The 21,706-nt window shown below is 40.2% G+C and overlaps 1 protein-coding gene across 16 annotated transcripts in view; it reads left to right on the top strand.

Annotated features, from left to right (window-relative positions):
• The first annotated feature begins 3,940 nt into the window (after positions 1 to 3,940).
• LOC107813492 (uncharacterized) overlaps positions 3,941 to 21,706 on the top strand; it is a 33,151-nt gene continuing 15,385 nt past the window's right edge. For 9 of the 16 annotated variants that reach the window (XR_012695070.1, XR_012695071.1, XR_012695069.1 and 6 more), the window contains exons 1-7: positions 3,944 to 5,890; positions 6,523 to 6,904; positions 6,993 to 7,067; positions 7,158 to 7,202; positions 8,159 to 8,326; positions 11,430 to 11,678; positions 11,777 to 12,532. Coding sequence is in view for 11 of the 16 variants with exons in the window: in XM_075222207.1 (XP_075078308.1) it covers positions 5,502 to 5,890; positions 6,523 to 6,904; positions 6,993 to 7,067; positions 7,158 to 7,202; positions 8,159 to 8,326; positions 11,430 to 11,678; positions 11,777 to 12,532 (2,064 nt within the window). In the remaining 5 variants the exon portion in view is untranslated. Of the gene's footprint in view, positions 5,891 to 6,522; positions 6,905 to 6,992; positions 7,068 to 7,157; positions 7,203 to 8,158; positions 8,327 to 11,429; positions 11,679 to 11,776; positions 12,533 to 21,706 lie in introns of all 16 variants that reach the window. The other 7 variants (XM_075222208.1, XM_075222211.1, XM_075222216.1 and 4 more) reach the window with 5 other exon arrangements.

The raw sequence follows: 21,706 nt of genomic DNA on the forward strand, positions 1-21,706 counted from the left end.
ATTTGATACTTTTGATATATTTGTTTGCTTGTTTTAAATTATGTTTCATTCGAGTTACCTATGACTGAAAATAGGATTTGGAGAAGTTAATGGCTCCAAGCCCAAAGTTTAGACGCCACTAAACTTTATGCTTAGCGGTAGTTGTTTTTTTGTATCGTAGGTAATGTACGGGATGAAATTTGAAGACGGCCTTATGAAGTAGTTTTTTTTTGGGAGCACTTATGGAGATCACATTTGCATATGCACCATGGTTTTGTATAGTTTTGGGACTTGTACATGATATATATGTCACACTTATGTATGTTATTTGGAGGCTTGGATATTAAGACCAAAATCTTGTAACTTGAATTTGGTAACTTATTTTGCTGTTTTAAGGTGTGTTAATAACTCAAGTCTTGTAATATGTTAAATTTACACTTTGTCTTATATATATGTACAAAGGAGAAAATTAGTTTTCCTTTTTATTCCCGATAGTTTGAAATTTATGTACAATACAAACTTGCAGTGATGTCGAATGAAAGTATAATTTTGTTAGAAAGTTGCTTTAACGTGTTGATTATTAAAGAAGGGTTATATCACATTATGTTGAAATTTTGACATTGTATTTCATTTTAAAAAATAAAATAAAAATTATGAAGAGTATTTTCGAAAATAAAAATATTGCACTTTGGACTTCATCACATGGGCCTATTTTCGCTACTAAATTATTCTGAATATTTTATTTATTTATATTTTCTTAATATTGTAAGTAGTAAACTAGATTTGTTTCGTAAGTAGCACCCTCCCAAAGGGGTTTGCTACACGCCCAGACAAAGCTGGCATCAGTAGAGGTTCAACTTCGGGTGGTGAAGGAGCAAGCTGACAAGCGGTCCCAACTGAATGATGATATCCGAGCACAGTTGAGCTCGATTGTCGCAGAGCGGGACGCCCTCTGTAGAGAGTACGAAGTATTGAAGTCCAAGTTGGAGACAACCTATGCCGATGCCGATGAGATGATGGCCTAATACAAGGACGATGTCGAAGCAGCCGAGGCTCAATGTCGAATACATGAGGTGGTTGTCTCGTAGGGAGACTCTCGAAGAGATTCACGCCCGAGGCTTCGACCTGTCAGCCTATATCGAGGAAGCAATAGAGTTTGAAGGCGAGGCGAAGAGGCTTTCCGAGCCTGAAGGTGCCGAAGGCTCCGAGGGTTATGAGGAATCCGAAGGCTCCTACAGTTCTGGTGACAAGTCGGGCCCCGGTGAAGATCATGCGTGAATGCCTTAGAACCTTTTTAATTTTGTCTTGTGTATATATTTTGTTTGTTTTGAGGTCGTTCTTGGTTGGGCCTTTGTAAATACATTCCGGAATATATAAAATTTCCCTTTCTGGCAATTTCGAGTCTCTATTTGTTTTAGCATCTTTTCACAATTTTTATTCTTGCAAATATTTCTAATACCTTAGCATAAAATCAAATATAGTAATAAGTCGTTCGCTTTTCAAAGGTTCGAACAGAGCCTGACTTCGAAGCTCGGGTCTGAGCTTAGTGACTGTTCTGCCCTCAGTTCGAAGCCAACTAGTTATGAAGAACTACGAGCAAAAATAAGAACTTTTGAAATAACTTTTAGAAGTAGAGAAAACAAATGCATATTGCCTTGATATGCGTGTTACAGTGTGTTTCTGGAATAAAAATCACTCCCTTTATATATTAGTAGAGTTTCATTCCTAGTATAACTCTAAAAAGGGTAAAAATCTTCTTTTTCGTTGATCATTGATCTGTTGTTGATACGGGCCGAGATCCACGATGTGATATCCGGTTGGGCACGGATATCACAAACTTTTGTTCATCATGTGCAGACGTTTGCTAATGCTTTCCGAGGTCTTGGAGCTCGAACCGGATCCATGGGCGTGGTTGATGGATCCAGTGGCAGGTGCTTTGTTCGGACCTTTGTACGAGAGGTTTCTAGCTTCGATTCTGATTTCTTGTAGTTGTGTTCTTACTTTGTTTGCCCCACCGAAAAATCGGGGTACTCACTGGATCTGTTTTTACCCGGATACAGACATAAATGTGAAGAATAATAGAAACAAAAAGATATAAATGAAGAAAATAGTAACAACGAGTTGTGTTTGTATTTTGTGCTATTATAATTTGTTATCTATAAATTACGATTCTAAAGCATAAAATTTAAATTGAATGCTTTAAAATAAAACATACATCCGCTTCTCGTGTTTGATATCGTCCTACTATCGGTTAGTGTCGCAATGGTGTCATAAACGGAACCCCTTTCATAAAATCTTGAGTCTGTCACTAATGTTGAGTACTGAATATGTATTATATTTATAGAAATTTAATCCTCACACTCTTTCTTAAGAATCTCAGAATTTTTTCCAAGCTAATATATGATTGAAGGGGCACTAGTTTGGAAGAAAACAAAAGTTAAAACTAAAAGAGACAGCAAAGTGAGAAAAAAAAAGAAGCACAAGAAGTTTTAAAAGCATTGGACGGCGGCGGGGTATGACGAGTTGTTTACTTCTCCTTATTTTGAATTTCCACTTTTTTCTGGCAAATAATATTATACTTACCTTTTTAAATATTATGTAATAGTTCTTTAACATATTTATTGTCATTTTAAAAAATGTTGATATGACTAAATGTGCCGTTTTTATTAGTCTTTTGTTTAATTAACTTGGCAAAACATCTGTTTCGAAGAAATTCCTTACGGAAAAAAGAACGAAACAGAATTGTGATTCAGGGTGTGTTTGGTATAACGGAAAATATTTTTCAAGAAAATGTTTTCTTGGAAAACAAGTAGTAATCTTATTTATTTTTTGGTGTTTGGTTCGCAAATTAAAGAAAATAACTTCTCAAGAATACTCATAAATAATTTAAATACAATAAACATGAAGCCAAAACTTTAGAACCAACAACCTTACGAACCCACAAATTCCATAAACTTCTGAACTACTAAATTTTCAAACCCGTAAACTCTATAATTTCTAAATCCGCAAACTGCCAAACACGTAAACCTCCGAACTCATAAACTTTGGAACTCATAAAATTTCGAACATATAAACTGAAAAATGAAAAACTAGAACTGAAAATATATAAAACAAATATAATTTTTTCCGCGAAGGGGAGGGTGGGTGGTGCAGAAAATTAAAAATACAAAAAAAAAGTAAAAATAATAATATTTTTTCCCTAGGGGATGGGGGAGGGTGCTGTAGATTTTTTTTTTTTTTTAAAGAAAATTAAAAATACAAAAATAAATTAATTTTTTTAGGAGGGTTAGTAGGGTGGGTGACGAAGGAAAAGTAAAAACAAAACTAAAATTTGAAAAAAAAAATATATTTTGGGGAGGGGGTGAGAGAGGTGGGGTAGGGAAGAGAAGGGGGAGGGGGTTGGAGTTAGATGTGAGGGTAGATGAAATTTTTGTAAAATGTTTTTCTAACTTTTTTTAGGGGAATTATTTTGCTCCAATTTTAGGAAAATGTGATACCTAAAAAAATATTTTTCAAATTATTCTGTGCAACAAAATAGTGAAAAATAAAAAAATATGTTCCAGAATATATTTCCCGTCATACCAAACAGACCCTTAGTTAAGATCAAACATTTATTTTTAAAACATGACTAAGAATTTGTATCAATTAACATGTGATATATGTGCACGTATTCGAAAACTAGTAAACTAATAATTTTGTATAATCGATAAATTACACCGATACTTTTACATTATATTTTCTGTTATATTAACGAAAAATGGTCAAATATATCCTCGTACTATTGAAAATAGTTCAAATATATCCTTCGTTATCATTTCGGACCCTACCGTTATGCTATAAAATAAATATACCCTCGTTTCGAACGGTCCCACGTGGCAGCACACGATTAAATCGACGGATTTTCCCTTTTTTTTTTAACTCGATTCACTTTTAAATCCACTCACTTACGGATCAAACCATTGCCAACATACAGACCCACATAAGCACTTTAGGCGATACAACATCCAAACCTTCTTTCTAGGTGCAAATTTGTAGATCCAAAGAAATAATCCCTCTTTCTTTTTTAGTGATAAGAGGAAGCACAATTATTTTAGTTGCTATCAGGTCAAACTTCCATATCATACTCCCGCAGGAAACAAATGATTCAACCGATCAAAATAATTCACAAACAGGAGGGCAAAAATGATGAATTTATGAAAAAATCTGATCTCATTTGAGAAAAAAATTTAAAAATTTGATTGTAAAATTCCATGATACAAATCTGCAAGTATATGTTGAAAAACTTTCTTGTCAAACAAACTTTTGAAGTATTCTCAGAAGTCAAAGGTCTCCCACTGTACTTCTTTAATTTGTTACCACCATGAGCAAGTTGAATCGAATGTGCCGCTGTTGTGGCAATAAAAGTCGCATGAGGCGCTGCTACGAAGGCGTTAGACACGGACCAGCGGTCAGAGAGAAAACATGGTGCACAAAGGTCGCCGGAAAATTCTTCGACAAGATTTCGACCATACTCCATGGTCGGAGTTTCAGCTATTATTTCGTCTCCCTTCCGGATCTGGTAAATAAAAAGAACATATGAAAAAGAGAACAATGGCTCGCCGGAAAATGTATTTCCAGTCAGATCCAGTAAATTTCACACCCAAAACTTTCAGATCTCCGGCATCTTGTATGTATTTCTCTAGATTCATATATAAATGTGTGCGTAGGTATATAGAAAGGGGAAGAGAAGGTGCGAGGTGACAAATCGTAAGGTTCTCCATGGTTTCCGGCGAATTCGCCAATGGAGATACCAGCCATGGTCGTAACAGTGATGCAAGAGATAAGAATGGAGGAAAAGAGGGGAGAGAGAAGCAGTGGGGGTAAACTTTGGGTCGGATAGCGGGTTTTTCTTAAGTGAATCGGGTTAGAAAAAATAAAAATGGGTCAATTTAATCCGCCACATGGAATTATATTTGTTTCATAGTATAACCATAGAGTCTAAAATAATCCGATAGTATAACAAAAAATATATTTAAATTATTTTTAACAGGGATATATTTGACCATTATATTAATAACTATATGAATAGGAATGAGGATTCATGAGTTTATTCTTCCCTTTTCCCCAAAAATTCGCATAAAATAGTCTTAATGGAGTAATATATTATTTTATGGAGTACATTATAATTAGCTGATTTCCTTCTATAGAAACGTATAAATACCCGTTTTGATTCTTACCAAATTCATTCCTTTCCTCTCTTCCTCCTCCTCAGTCCACAACTCTTTGCTCTCTGTTTTTTTCCCATTCTCGGCTCCATAGGAATCCAAGCTCTTGATTTAATTTAGGGTTTCACGATTGCCCTCTTCTCTTGCCGTCCGTCACCACAAACTTCAGAGAACTCAAACTATACTCTTTCTAACATATGATCCTCACACGGATATAATGTTGTAACAGATCTAGAATTTAGACGTTTATGGTTTTATTTTTATATTGAGAGTGTGAGTTCCGAAATAATTCTATTTAAACTTGTTTTTCACAAATATATGGACGCAATAGTGAACAAAGCAGTGGAAGAACTCTGCATACAAAGTTTTAAAGGCGGTAATTCAATCCCTATAACCGATCTCTGGCCCAAACTTAAACCCTACCTTTCAGAAAACGGTGTTGTGCTCTGTAATAATGTAAAAAAGGCTATTTTGTCTAGCCTTATTAACATTCCAGGTCTCGAATTCGAAACGAAAGATAATGATTTGGTTAAGTGTACTGCGGAAGAATGTGAGAGAATGGAATTGAAGATCGTTGTGCCGGAGCATATGCTTGATAATTTTACTAGGATTCATGAGGTTGAGGTTTCCAAGTCTAAGCTATGTAAACAAGAGTTAGAAGCTCTTCATCTCCGGAAAAGAGTCCTCCAACGCATCGCCATTGCAAGGTTTGTTCATCTCCTCCATCTCTTCCTCCAAAATTGAGGCAAATCGGCCAGAATTTAGAGTTAATGAGTTGAGTGAAATTTGGTCTTTTTGATATATGTACATTTGTAACTATTATTATATATGTCACTGCTCCATAGAAATTACACTCTAATTCTGAAAGAAGTGTTTTTTCTTCATTTTTGTAAACTATTCTTCTCATTGCCGATTTATCCACATCCTGATTAAAATTTTTGCTGTGTTTTCATTGAAGTTATGAAATTTAAAATCTGTAATGTTAATGACACCTCCTATTTCTAAAATGGTGATATTCAGGCCAATTTGTGCCTCACCTCAGCTATTCTATTGCATTCTTCCACCAGGTAACCTACTTTTTCAAAGGTTAAAAATTAAGAAGAGAGTACCTAGCTTTTTTGCCTATATCAGGATTTGAACCTTGGACTTACTGTGCGGTCATGCTAATTGTGAGCTGAAGAGAAGCATACTTTCAAAAGCTTTTATTCTTTTTAATTTGTTGTTTGCGCTCCTACTTGGCATATATAGGTTGAAGAGACTTCTTTGTCTCTTTAAAGCAAGTATCAAGACACTGCTTCCTCTCATAATGTGCTAACCATGGTTCATGGTGCAATGACAGAGCAAATGGAATTACCCAGTGTGAGCTTACTAAGGAATTTGGCATCAAGGCCAATAACTTCTTCCACATATTTAAGGAGCTTGAGGTTCTAGGACTGATTGTGAGGCATGAAGCAGTTGTTTGGACAAACAAAGCATCCAACAAAGGGAAACTTATAAGTAAGCATACTACAACCAACATGCTCTATTTAAGCCGCTACAGGAAGCACTTGCACAGTCAACAAAGGCTTGAAATAAGAGGTGGAGTTCTGATGTCTGATGATTTATCTCATGAAAATTCTGCTAGCTGTGATGTGAAGTCTAATGGAGAGGATGTGCATATAAAAGATTATCTGCCCATACTGAGAGAAATTTGTAATAAACTTGAAAAGGCTAAGGGGAAGGTCTGTCATACTCTTGAATTATTGTGGGTATCTCAATTTTGTGAACAACATGATACTAACCTTCTTATAACCTGTTTCACCTTTCCAGGTTATTGCTATCTCAAATATTAAAAAGGACCTAGGTTATCGAGATGCTCTTGGACATAAAGAATGGAGAAAAAATGTAAGTGTTTATTATCTTGGAGGTAGTAAATTGAATCCAAAAGAAGCACTATTTAAGTTGTACAATTTGTCTGATACGATTTCCTGACAGATCTTACGTAGGTTGACACAAGCTCAGGTCGTGGAGGTAACTGAAGTAAGTGAAACACATTCATATTGACCTAAATTGTAGATCACTTCCAACGTTTTGCTTTACAATGCACATTCATTGTCCTCTGCATTGCAGTTTATAGCATTTGATTCAGTATAGCTGTCTAAATGAAATAGGCATAAAACATGGGAAATGGACTAGAATAGAAAGAAATATTAGAAGATATGATCCATCCATATCCCACATGCTAGTATATATGAAGCTGATTTGAATGATGGTGTTGAAGTATATCAAGCAAGATAAACAGAAGTCTTTGCTGCTTACTCTCATTTATTTCAGAGTTACAATATACTAATATGTAACACATAAATCTGCTGCTGAAATCCACTAAATAGTTCAATCAACCTTAAATTGTTCGTGTTATAGAACCTTGATATTTTCTCATGTTACATAAATGGAATTTCAAAGCTTTTAAACACTTCTGTTGACATGTTGTTTGTTTGTTAAAGCATGTGAGATTCAAGAAAAATCTGTGGTTTGTCATCTAAACCAATATTCGCTGGTAGTTCCTTTTTAACTTTTTGAATCTCCATCAAAGTGCTTACTGTAATTACATAGTTTTTGTTAATCTGGATCAAGTTGGACGGGTTGGGTATGACCCGTTAGTTATTTTATTTTGACCAATCCATCATGATTCAAGTATACGTTGGGCAGGTTGAATCATGACTTATTATTTGGTAAACTCATTTTAACCCACTCAAAATTGACACAACCCGCCCATTTTGTGAAAATAAACGAATGATACGGGCTAAAGTGCTATCGAGTTAGTAGCTCGGGCCTTCGGGGATTTTACATTATTGATAGACAGCAAGGTGATTAAAATGGCAGAAGACCAAAAATATTCTCTTTCACCTTCAGTCAGTACTGTTTTCATTTGGTAATCTTAAAAATGGTGATCTACATATGGACTTTATTTATGTAATTTTATTCACTGTTCACAGAAGGGCAAGTCTTTGCGTCTTTTAAAGGAATTTTCAACCATGCACTTTAATACTCGCGTTCGTCGATCTGATAACCTTGGCCGAAAACAACCTCCGGTTAAAATAGAAAAGAGAGGTCAGATTGGCCAACAGCTAGTGGAGCTTCCCGTCGAGCATCAGACTTTTGAAGTATGTAAATTTCTTTCTGTTGATATTACCATCTACCACTTTTCATGGAATGTCTTGTGTAACAGTTCAGATGTGGTCTTAAGAAGTAACAGTGAGTTATGAGTTTTTGCTGTGCTTTATATGCCATCCAGCTGTTTTATGCCCTCCTTATTTAAGAGAAGTGTAGGAAGGATTTAAAAAAGAATAACAGAGTCTGAAAACATGAAAATTGCAGCACTTCTCTTCTCCTTAGTTAAAGTCTGCTTAAATAGAGGTATTCCTGCTTAATAAAGCCAGTCAGAGGATAACTGCTAAGATCAGACCTCAATTTGGGGCATAGATGCCTAGCTGACTTCAAACCCTTTAGAAACATGACAACTGCTACACCTTTAGTTTGAAATTCGAATATCCCAATCTTCATAGGTTGAATTCTGCTTTGTGAAATTTATCTTCTACCTTCTTGTCAGACTCCAACTTAACATCCTTTAAAGTATGAAATGGTACTAGAATACTAGTTGTCCTTTCCACCCAGTACATTTCAAAAGAGTGTTGAATTAAACTACAAATTCTTGCATGATGTACACTATCTCACAGTTCCGTATGCCACTGCATTTTATCTCGATGAATAAGGTCATTTCCAACTTTTCCGTGGTTATCAGTCTTTCACCTACAAACATAAGAGAGTCAAGAACAAATTATTTCCTACTATTACTTTGAGGCAAGTTATACATTTGTATAAACTTCACTCTTTGTTTGATTGTGCATTGGTATAGTATAGATTTCTCTGGTGTAGTTTTTACATGTTAAAGACATCTGTAAGCAGAGATTTCATGGATTTCCCTAGGTTCATGCCTTATAGAGTTATAAATTGCATCAAAGTGGAGACGCTTTGGTTGGATCAAGTTGGTGTTGAAAACTATTTTTGGTTAGAGTATTTTTGTGCCTTATTCTTCATTCCATAAGGTGATAAAGATCAAATCCAATTAACGAAAGATAAAGAGTGAAACTACTTTCAAGAGCATATCTTCTACTAGTAGGGAGCACAAATTTTCTAGGTGTAAGGAGCAAAATGGTTGATAATGATAGGTGAACTAGTATAGGCTATCAAATAAGATGTATAGGTGAAGGGTGTGTAGTGCATAGATGGGATGCTACCCCTTAGTGCTCTGAAATGTAGTAGAGGGCTTTTAGAACAATTCCATGCCAAAGAAGCAGTAGCAGGGTGTTTGACAATCAAGTCAGTAGTACTTGAAGCTTTATTTGTAAGTGGAAGTCGTGGATGGTATCTATATGGCCAAATGAGTGTCTCTAATTAGTGAGATTTATTCTAGAAGGATCTACAGCTTAACCATAGTAGGAAGACTTTTGCCTTTAATTTTGTTGTTATCACAACCCAAACTAAGGGGCAATGGTTGGTGTCCGACGAGCTTGGCGCTCACTGAGCTAATCCTTCTGCCCGTCGTATCAACTAAATATAAGGCTTAGCATCCCAAAGAAAGGCTCGAATATATAACATATCTGAATTAAGCCTCGAGAGGCATAGTCCAAATACAATACCGAGTACATATACATCTAGCCAAAATGAGTCACAGAGCGTCTAAAGAATCTTGTTTCAAAAAAGAAGTGGGACATGGTCCCCCAAATAATTAATAACAATTGAAATGAACTAAGCCGCCACTGATCAAATTTGGGGCTCACCACTGAAGCTCTAAGTAATGGTGCTCAAGTCATGGACTGGACTCCATTGCAATACCCAAACCTATACCACACATGTAAGGGGGTGAGTATTAAAATACCCCATAAGTCTTATTGATCACCCTTTAAAATATGGGACAAGTATTCAAAAAACATGCACTTCAATATCACAATCATATTTCTCATGCAAATCAATGTTATCCCAATATAATAAACATATGCTAAGTCATTCGAAATTATTTTTGAAATCAAAGGGTGCTCGTGGTCCATGAATATAAGTATTTATAACTTTAGGGAGCTTTCACTAGAAATTAACATGATTTTGCCATGTGTGCTTATGATGTCCGATCATCCTCCCGATTGACATATGCCTTCTTACCATAGGTATGCTAGCAAACATTTCCACTTACTTTCGTGTGGTGCAACATAACCACCATTTAAAAATGGCACTAGCTATGATCCTATACCGGCACGTACCGTTTCTGGGCATTGAACCCGTACGTCCAAATACCCTCTCAGTTGTCATGGTTACTCCAAAAACATTTCATGTATCAATATCATGAAATCCATATTTGTCATCATATAAGCTTTCAAAACGTTCGTAAACATGCGCTATCTGCAACTAAATAGTTCATAAACATGAAATCATTGAAAATATAGCGTTTGACGTTGAGATAGCACTAAAATGCATCATATACATAAAACATGGTGTAACCCAATTTTATTTCTTTCCTTTTGAATTGTTTGTCCACCTTATCTCAAGCAGGGAATACTTTTAGTTATTTATTTTAGGTCTGCGATAAGATTAATGAGTCAATAGTTTCCGTTTGATTTCTATGCGTTTGGGCATTATATTCTGGTTGCAGTAGGGAAACTACTATGTTTCTGATAAATGTACCTTGAGCCTAACTCAACCCCAAAAGCTAGCTTATGAGGTGAGGATTGCCCAAAACCACATAAGGAGACCAAGGACCTCAAATCCCACACCGATGTGGGAGAACTCAACACCCCCTCTCACGCCCAGGCCTGCAAACTGGAGCATGGACAACATAAATGGGGGGCCAACATTGGTAACAATAATTGGGATGGGCCTGACTCTGATACCATGATAAATGTACCTTGTGCCTAACTCAACCCAAAAGCTAGCTTATGAGGTGAGGATTGCCCAAGATCATATAAGGAGATCAAGGACCTCAAATCCCACCGATGTGGGACAACTCAACAGTTTCATGTTTGCAGTACAATGTTTTTTGTGGCTACTTGGGGGGTTCAGTGGTTTGGTAGTTTCTAGGTAGTTGGTTTGTCATCTCAAGTATTATCTGGCAGTGGGAACCAAATGCTTTATTCCATTGACGCACATTCTCATATTTATATTCTGTACTCAACTCGTCATTGTACACTTTTCACCTTTTTGTTTTTCTCTATCAAGGAGGTCCAGGATTGGGGCAACAATAGAATGAGCAACGGACAGAATTTCCCCATAGATGTGGGCAACACAGTTAATGACACAAAAATGCAGATAATGGATTCTTCTGTACGTGACCTTGTACCTGTAAAATCTTCGGTAACTGAAACAATATCCCCTAGATGCCAAGCGTACAAAGCATATTCCAGTCATAAATTGCGAGAAGACTGGGCAAGGGAACAGAGGGAGCAGTGGATACTTAAAATGTTAGAGGTATTTGGCATCTCAACTACTTTTTTGCTTCTGCATTGAATATAAGTCTATACATTTCAGTTTAGATGAACCAACTCAAGCTATTCTTCTTTGAGCAGGAGGAGAAGTTCCTTATAAAACCTGAGTTACAAAGACGACTTGAGAATCTTGAGAAGGGCAGGCACACATCAATGGACAAAAAGACCTTAGAACGCAGTTTGAAAAAGCTTCAACAAAAAGGGCACTGTAAATGCCTTGATGTCTTCTTCCCTGCTGTCACAAACTTTTACGAGAACCGTAAAAAGGTCGTGGTCCTGCATCCATCCATTTATGAGTTATCTCCGGCAATGTTGGTTAACATTTATGATAGAATTAGGTCCTTTGAAAGGAAAGTGCGTAAAGAAAGCTTTTCTCAGTTTGAGAAGGGGAATGCACTTCCAATAGTGCATGATATGGACAGAGGACAACACAGAGTAGAAATGGATGTCCAAGATGCACTAGCTAAAAAGAGTCATCGGATTAGGTCTATGATGCCAAAATTGGCTCAGGCAAAGCGTCTTCACATCTATCTATGGGAGTATGTCAATAATGCCCATGATAGTGAAGATACTTCCTCATCTGGTAAATACAGGTGTGATTTGAAAAATAATGATAACAGTTGCAAATTGGTTGATATAGGTGCAGCCATCGAGGCCATGCAGCTTGAGCTGTTCTTACAAGTTTCAGGTTCTGCTCCAATGCATGAGAATATGTTTGAGAAATGTGGGGATTATTTACACCTTTCTAATATTCCCATGAAGGACTACACGCCTTTGAGAGATACCCAGTCAATCCAGGAGCTATCACTGCTGATTGTCATATTACAACGTTTTAAGGTATAATTGAAAATCATTTTTGAGAATACTTCATATTTAAGTTCTAACCCTTACTTTAACATATCTATCGCTTCCCCGAAGGTTGGCATAGTCAATTACCTCCCATCAATCTGATTAATCTTCCTGTCATTTGGGGATACGATTGCCAGACGTGCATATCTTACATCTACATGTGCATTTTGTTTGCTGAGAGTTATACTTCAGCTTATTTTTTTTGATAAGGTAAATTGTATTAATCAAAAGGGAGAAAAAACTCCCGCATACAAGAAGTATACAAAAAGTAGAGAATTTACATTAGAACATGATTCCCTACAAATGACGCCCAATCTTCTACACTAGTAGGGGCTACATGTGTGCACCAAAAAGCGATCAGAGATAAAAGACTATTCTTAAGATGTGAAAACGAAGACTCAATCCCCTCAAAAACTCTCCTATTTCTCTCTCCCCAGACTAGCTAACGGGGCGAACTTCCACGCTTTTTGCTTGCTTCTTCTACGGAAACCGGCCCAGCTATATAGCATTTCCTTTACAGTGTTTGGCACCACCCATTGAACACCAAAAAGATTCAGGATTTCCCTCCATAGACCCCAGGACACAGGGCAATGCAGCATAAGATGATCAACTTATTCCCCTGAGCTTTTACACATGTAGCACCAACTAACATGTGTAATTCCTCTCTTTCGCAGATTTTCAGATGTCAAGATCACTTCCCTCGCTGCTAGCCACGCGAAGAAGCACACCTTCGTGGGCGCCTTAGGAATCCAGATCGATGAGTATGGGAAAGTAGCCTCCTGTCTCACCAACATACTCTGGTAGAAGGACTTTACGGTGAACAAGCCATCATCACGCAACCCCCATCTCCAAGAGTCATAAGATGGATGGGGCATATCTTGCCCGTATAGCAGTGCCAATAAGTTTTGGAGCTCCGCAATCTCCCAATCTTGCATGTTCCTTCTAAAAGAGAGGTCCCATACTATCCTCCCTTCATGCTCCTTGCGTATTTGTTGGACCATCAATTCCTTCTGGTTTGAAGCTCTGTAGACGTGTGGGAAAGAGACCCTCAGAGTAGCCTCTCCACACCACTTGTGATTCCAAAAGCTGATTCTCCTTCCATCTCCCACCTTGTAAGTGATGCTGCCATAGAAGGCTTCCCAGTTCTTCATGATGTTCCTCCACATGCCACACCCGAACGGTGTTGTGATTGCCTTGGTCCTCCAACCCCCTCCCGTGGAATCATACTTTTCTGCTATGACCTCCCTCCATAGAGCATGCTCTTCTACCCCGAATCTCCACAGCCACTTCCCCAGCAAAGCTCTGTTGAATACCCTGAGATCTTTTACTCCAAGTCCACCCCACTTCTTTGGGGAAGTGACTATCTGCCAATTCACTAGATGAAACTTTCTAGTTCCATCTGCCGCATCCCAGAGAAAATTCTTTTGAAGTCGCTCTAGTTTTTCTGTGATGCTCACAGGTGCTTGCAACAGGGATAAGTAATAGGTAGGGATACTTGACAAAGTGCTTTTAATAAGCACTTCCTTACCCACTTTTGACAAATACCGTTTCTGCCAGCCTGCTAATCGTTTTTCAACCCTTTCAATGACTGGGTTCCAAACAGTAGTATCCTTTTTCAAAGCACCCAACGGTAGACCCAGGTAAGTAGTGGGGAGAGAGCCCATCTTGCATCCGAGAACATGCGACAAAGCATCAATGTTAGTAACCTCACCCACCGGGAAAACCTCACACTTGCCGAGGTTGATTTTGAGTCCTGATATTATCTGAAACCACTGCAGTACTTGCTTCAGGCAGGTCAACTGATCCATATCGGCGTCACAGAAAACTAGGGTGTCATCCGCAAAAAGCAAATGAGAGACCCTTCGGGCACTGAGCACCCCGATCGGAGCTGAGAAACCTCTCAAGTAGCCTCCACTCGCCGCACGATCCATCATTTTACTCAGAGCATCCATCACTAAAATGAATAGCATGGGGGATAGGGGGTCACCTTGCCTGAGCCCCCTGGAGCTGCCAAAGAAACCACACGGGCTACCATTAACCAGGACAGAGAATCTGACTGTTGAAATGCAAAACTTGATCCATCCCCTCCATCTTTCCCCAAACCCCATCCGTTTCATAATGAAGTCCAGGAACTCCCAATTGACATGATCGAAAGCCTTCTCAAGGTCCAACTTGCACAGTAATCCGGATTCTCTATTTTTCCTTCTGGAGTCTACAAGTTCGTTTGCCACAAGAGCAGCATCCAGGATCTGCCTACCTTCCACAAACGCATTCTGGGAGGACGAAACGGAAACGTCAAGAACCTTCTTTAGTCTGTTGGAAAGCACTTTAGAAATAATCTTGTAAATGCTCCCCACTAGACTGATGGGCCTATAGTCTCTGATACAAGATGCGCCTTCTTTCTTAGGCACAATGGTAATAAAAGAAGCATTGATGCTTCTCTCGAAAGCACCATTCACGTGGAAGTATTCAATGGTTTCCATCAACTCCCCCTTAACAGTGTCCCAACAGAGCTGGAAGAAAGCCAAGGAGAAACCATCATGCCCAGGGGCCTTATCACCAGCACAACTCGATATAGCATCGTGCACCTCCTCCTCCTCGAAAGCTCTTTCTAGCCACTCATTGTCTCCCTCCCCTATGTGGTTGAACTCTATTCCCCCCAAAGTAGGCCTCCAGGTAACTTCCTCTTTGTATAAGTTCTCATAAAACCCCACTATCGCCCCTTTTACCTCTTCCTCTCCCTCAATCATTACCCCATCTACAACTAAGGACTCTATGAAGTTTCTCCTTCGATTTGCAATCGCAAACCTGTGGAAAAACTTAGTATTCGAATCCCCCTCCTTTAACCAGAGCGCCCTTGATTTTTGTCGCCAACTAGTCTCCTGAGCTATTGCTAGCTCGACTATTTCACTTTTAACCTCCCCCAATCTCACTTTTTCAGTTTCATCTAGCTTCCTCGCCCCTTCCCCTCTCTCTAATTCCCCCAATTCATGCATAAGCTCCCTCATTTTGACCTCCACCCTCCCGAAGACCTCCTTGTTCCACCTAATAATATCTCCCTTGAGCAATTTGAGTTTCTTCGACAGACGGAATGAGGGTGACCCTGATACCCCGTAGTTGGTCCACCATTCTTTCACTTTGTCGCAAAATCCTGGCACTTTCAACCACATGTTCTCGAACCAGAAGGGAGCACGGACCCCCCTCCCTCTGCATCCATCTAGCAAGATAGGCAAGTGATCCGAAGTCAGCCTAGGTAAAGGGATCTGCAACACATTCGGCACCAGCTCATCCCAAGAGGACGATATCAGAAATCTATCGAGTCTGGACCTTGAGTTTGAATCCTCCGCCCTCGCCCAAGTAAACCTTTCCCCTGACAGAGGAAGATCAATGAGAAAGTGATCATTGATGAAGTCAGAAAACTCCTCCATGGCCCTCGAAATCACATTGCACCCTAATCTCTCCTCCGAGAATCTAATTGTGTTAAAGTTTCCACCTATAACCCATGGAATGTCCCATTCCCCCATAATGTTAGCAAGTTCCTCCCAGAAAGACACTTTGGACCCTTCCCCTACCGGCCCATACACTCCCCCAAATCCCCACTCCATTCCACTCACTCTATCTTTGACGAGAGCTGCCAAAGAGAAAGCTCCCTTCCTAATCTCCTTTACCTCCAAACTTCTATCATCCCACATAAGTAGAATACCCCCGGCACTTCCCGCTGCAGGGACCCAGTCATATTTCACCCAACTACCTCCCCAGAGACTTCTCACGATCGCATCCGACAAAACTTCTATTTTGGTCTCCTGAAAACAAACTAGGTTGGCACCCCACTCCCTAACTCCCACTTTGATGATGGCCCTTTTGTTCGGGTCATTCATCCCCCTGACATTCCATGAAAGGATCTTAACTTCCATAAGCAACAATAGCCCCCATTTCCCCACCCCCTAGACGAGGTCCCTTTCTCCGTGTCACCCACTCGACCCCTTCTCTGATATACCACTACATCACCTGTTTTATTTTGATTAACACATTTACCCAACTCCCTCCCCGCGCCTTCGTAACAGGGTTGTTGCTCAAACTCCCTCAACAGTTCCAGCACCCTATCTTCCTTCCCTTCAAAAGAAACACCTAAGAACTTCCCAAAGTTTAATAGTTTATCCTCCATCCATAAGGACATGTCCACTTCTCCGATCCGTGACGAAATTGTACATGCGTCTTCTGTAATTACCTTTTCCTTGCCCCTACCGGAGGAATGCAAGACCATAGCATTGCTAGTAGTAGGAACTCTGTGTGCCGGGTGGATCACGTCGTTTCGTTGAGAGGCACCAACCTCGGGAAATAATGCCTCACTTGGAGGAGATTGTATTGTAGCCTCAGCACATCTAAGCACAGTGGGAAATGAAAGGGCAATGGAGCTGGGTCCATCACAGGCGGGGGGCCGTGGAATAACACCGCCAGCTTTTGCCGGTGCTGCCCCTGGAACAGTGGCTGAAGAGGAGCACAAGCCCCTAGTGTTTGGTACAGCACTGTTTGAGGCATCATTGGCAGAAGGAGGAGTGACTGCTCCCATATGATTAGGAGCCTTATCGGACGCCGCTTGATATAATTTGGGCCCCTTTGGATCGATTCTAATAGAATTGGATAAGTTGCTGGGCCCATGTGTAGAGGCCCAGACATATGCTCGCTGAAATCTTGCCTGACCCTATGATAGTTAAAAGAGGACCGACTCATTCTACCTTTCCAGCCCGCATCACTAACCCATTCACGTTTTGCCCTCCTGTTAGGATTTTGTCTTCTTCTCCCAAGTTCAAACCTCCCATCACTTCTCGATCTACCGTCTGATTCCAGCTTAGTCCGCTGGTCCGGTGAGCCCTTCCCTCCTCTCAGAAACTGGTTTCCCCTTCCCTCCCTTCTATTTGACCTTTCCCTTTCTTCCGCCAAAATCGCAGGCATAAAGACCGGGCGAAATTCAGGGCTCAACCAAACCCTGTAGCTCAAGTAGCCATCTTCCACAACAGTGGAGACAGGGATTCGGCCCCCTTTCCTCACCACAATCCTTACTCGCGAGAGATCGTGCAAGCTGCAAGTGACATCAATGAAACCCCCACAGATTTCCCCAACCTTCTTGAATAGGTCAAGACACCAGAGATGCACCGGGAGACCCACCATGTTGACCACCAATGTTTCGGCAGGGAAACGAGGGTCGAGACACCCATCGTGCTCCACCCATCTGTCTAACTTTAAGAAATTCCCATCAAACCACCTGTTTCCTCTTACGAGAATTTCTGAAGCTTGACACTCGGTGACAAATCAAAAGAGATATTGCGTGTCACCCAGTTTCGATATTTTCAGCCCGTCCTTTACGTTCCATGCCTCTGCTGCCCAGTTCCTAACAGCTTCTGGGGAACCAACCCATTTGGAGAAAGAGCCAATCAAACAAGAGTCCAAGAAACCTTTGCGCCTGAAAGTGTGCTCCTCGGACAACGAGAAGTGCGGCTCCTGCCCTACGTCAAGCTTTCGCTGGCATCTTCCCCCAAGTTCGAGGGCTGGCCAAGATGCAGCTTTGCTAAAAGACATGTTTTCTAATTTTCTAGATTCTAGGGAGAAGTAGGAGCTTCTCTCTGTAGAGTCCATCATAGCTAAACCAAGAGCCTCGCAAGGTGACTGATTGAAGAAGGGAAAGTGAGAGGGAGTGAAATCTGGCCGGAAAAAGACACCTCTGTCGCCGGAAAATAGCAAAAGTGGTCGGAAGTTGGAGGTTGATGGGTGGGTGAGGTCGGAATAGCCCCTCGAAGAGGCTGTCCGAAGGAAAAAAGTCGGGATCTTGCCTGAAAAGGCGTCACGCGCCGGCGCGTGGGCTAGGGGTCGTCGGAGATGTGTCGCGCGTGACGGCGCGTGGGGTGTCAGATCCCGGCGATTCTTTCTGGGGTAGAGTCGCGGAAGGGTTGGCTATCGGATGGTGGTGGTGGAATCCTAGGATTCATGGTTCATGGTGGTGGTAAAGGAGTGGGTTAGTATGTCTGTGTGCTACAGTGCTTTCGGAGCTACAGTACCATTGTAACTCTATACTTCAGCTTATTCATTGGATGCATTTTGTGATAAGCATGCTAGATATTGCTATTTGATTATAAAAGTGAAGACCTAAAGTTAAGCTGTAACAAGTTAGTTTTTAATATGAGAAGATCAAAATTTTACTGATTCTCCTCAAGGCAAAAATATATTAGAACTATAATAGATCTAGAAAAAAGTTGAGCACGAATAAGTTGCTAATCTCCTGCATATTCTAACAAATTGTTCAGAAAGACTCTTTCAAAAGTGTCAAAAGAAGAAAACTACTCCTTCCTTATAAAATGTTAGCTCTCTAAGTGTTGTTACTTGTGAGAAGGCACGAGAGAAAATATGTTATTGATATTGGATAAACAATACAATACAAGAGGTCCTTATTTATAGCTATACTATACAAGGACATACTACTCTTCTACCAATGTGGGACAATACTACACTATATACATGCTGTAAACTAACACTCCCCCTCAAGCAGGTGCATACAAATCATATGTACCGAGCTTGTTACATATATAACCAATACGAGGACCAGTGAGGGACTTGGTGAAAATATCTGCAAGTTGATCATTCGACATCACAAACTTTATAGCAATCTCTCCTGAAAGTATCTTTTCTCTGACGAAGTGACAATCAATCTCAATGTGTTTAGTTCTCTCATGGAACACCGGATTTGATGCAATATGAAGGGCAGCTTGATTATCGCACACAAGTTCCATCCGACTGATTTCACCAAATTTCAACTCCTTGAGCAATTGTTTGGTCCAGACTAGCTCATATGTTGCCATAGCCATTGTTCGATATTTTGCTTCTGCACTAGACCGAGCAACTACATTCTGTTTCTTGCTCTTCCAGGACACCAAATTTCCTCCTACTAAAACACAATATCCAGACGTAGAACGTCTATCAGAAGGTGATCCTGCCCAATCAGCATCTGAGTATCCAATGATCTGCTCATGACCTCGATCCTCAAAGAGTAACCCTTTGCCTGGAGCCGATTTTATATATCGAATAATGCGGACAACTGCATCCCAATGACTATCACAGGGAGAATTCATAAACTGACTTACAACACTCACAGGATAAGAAATGTCGGGTCTAGTCACTGTGAGATAATTTAATTTTCCAACCAGCCGCTTATAGCTTGCAGGATCGCTAAGCGGCTCCCCCTGTCCTGGCATAAGTTTAGAATTCGGATCCATCGGAGTGTCAACATGTCTGCAACTTATCATCCCCGTCTCCTCAAGAATGTCTAAAGCATATTTTCTTTGAGAAATAACAATACCTGAGCTAGACTGGGCAACCTCAATACCTAGAAAGTACTTCAATCTGCCTAGATCCTTAGTTTGGAAGTGCTGGAAGAGATGCTGCTTCAGATTGGTAATACCATCCTGATCATTGCCAGTAATAACAATATCATCAACATAGACTACCAGATAAATACAGAGACTTGAAGCAGAGTGCCGATAAAACACAGAGTGATCAGCTTCACTACGAATCATGCCAAACTCCTGGATAACCGTACTGAACTTACCAAACCAGGCTCGAGGAGACTGCTTTAGACCATAAAGTGACCGACGCAAGCGACATACAAGGCCACGAGACTCCCCCTGAGCAACAAAACCAGGTGGTTGCTCCATATAAACCTCATCCTCAAGATCACCGTGAAGAAAGGCATTTTTATTGTCCAGCTGATAGAGGGGCCAATGACGAACCGCAACCATGGATAGAAAAACGCGGACTGAAGCCACTTTAGCCACGGGAGAGAAGGTATCACTGTAATCGATCCCAAATATCTGAGTATATCCTTTGGCAACAAGACGGGCCTTAAGTCGATCAATCTGTCCATCGGGACCAATTTTGACTGCATAAACCCAACGACAACCAATAGTAGATTTACCTGAGGGAAGAGGAACAAGCTCCCAAGTACCACTTGTATGTAAAGCAGACATCTCGTCACTCATAGCCTGTCGCCATCCTGGATGAGACAACGCTTCACCTGTAGACTTAGGGATGGAAACCAAGGACAAAGAAGATATAAAAGCATAATGGGGAGATGACAGACGATGATAGCTCAAACCGACATAATGAGGATTAGGGTTAAGTGTGGTCCGTATACCTTTCCGAAGTGCAATCGGTGTACTAGGAGCAGGGTCAGGCGCAGGACGAGAACCAGTTGGGCCTGATGGAAGATGCAAACGACGATGATAAGTCAAGAGTGGTGTTCCTGTGGCTGAGGAACTAGGGGGAACAACACTAGACTCCTCAACGGTTGGTATTGATGAAACCTCTATGGTCGAAGGTGGAGGAAGAGCTATAGTAAACTCCTCAAAGGTCGGTATAGGTAAGACCTCAGATATATCATGGTGGTCAGCAGAGGTAAAGAAAGGTTTAGACTCAAAAAATGTGACGTCAGCTGACATAAGGTACCTACGAAGATCTGGAGAATAACAACGATATCGCTTCTGAACACGAGAATAACCAAGGAAGACACACTTGAGAGCACGAGGAGCTAACTTATCTTTCCCAGGGGCTAAGTTATGAACAAAACACGTGCTCCCAAAAACACGAGGTGGAAGAGAGTATAAGGGTGACTGGGGAAACAATACTGAATGCGGAATCTGATTCTTGATGGGAGATGAAGGCATCCGATTAATCAAATAACAAGCTGTGAGAACTGCATCGCCCCAAAAACGCAACGGAATACGAGATTCAATTAGAAGTGTGCGAACAGTTTCAATAAGGTGCCTATTCTTTCTCTCAGCAACCCATTTTGCTGAGGGGTATAAGGACAAGATGTCTGATGAATAATTCCCTGAGAAGTCATAAACTGCTGAAATTGAGAAGATAAATATTCTAAGGCATTATCACTGCGAAAAATGCGAATAGAAACACCAAATTGTTTTTTGATTTCAGCACAGAAACTCTGGAATATAGAAAATAACTCAGAACGATCTTTCATTAAGAAAAGCGAAGTACATCTTGAATAATCATCAATGAAACTAACAAAATAACGAAATACCAAGGATGAACTAACTCTACTAGGACCCCATATATAAGAATGAACTAAGGAGAAGACCGACTCTGCATGACTCTCAA

Source organism: Nicotiana tabacum, chromosome 9, assembly GCF_000715075.1.
Source record: "Nicotiana tabacum cultivar K326 chromosome 9, ASM71507v2, whole genome shotgun sequence".
Classification (NCBI taxonomy): Eukaryota; Viridiplantae; Streptophyta; class Magnoliopsida; order Solanales; family Solanaceae; genus Nicotiana; species Nicotiana tabacum.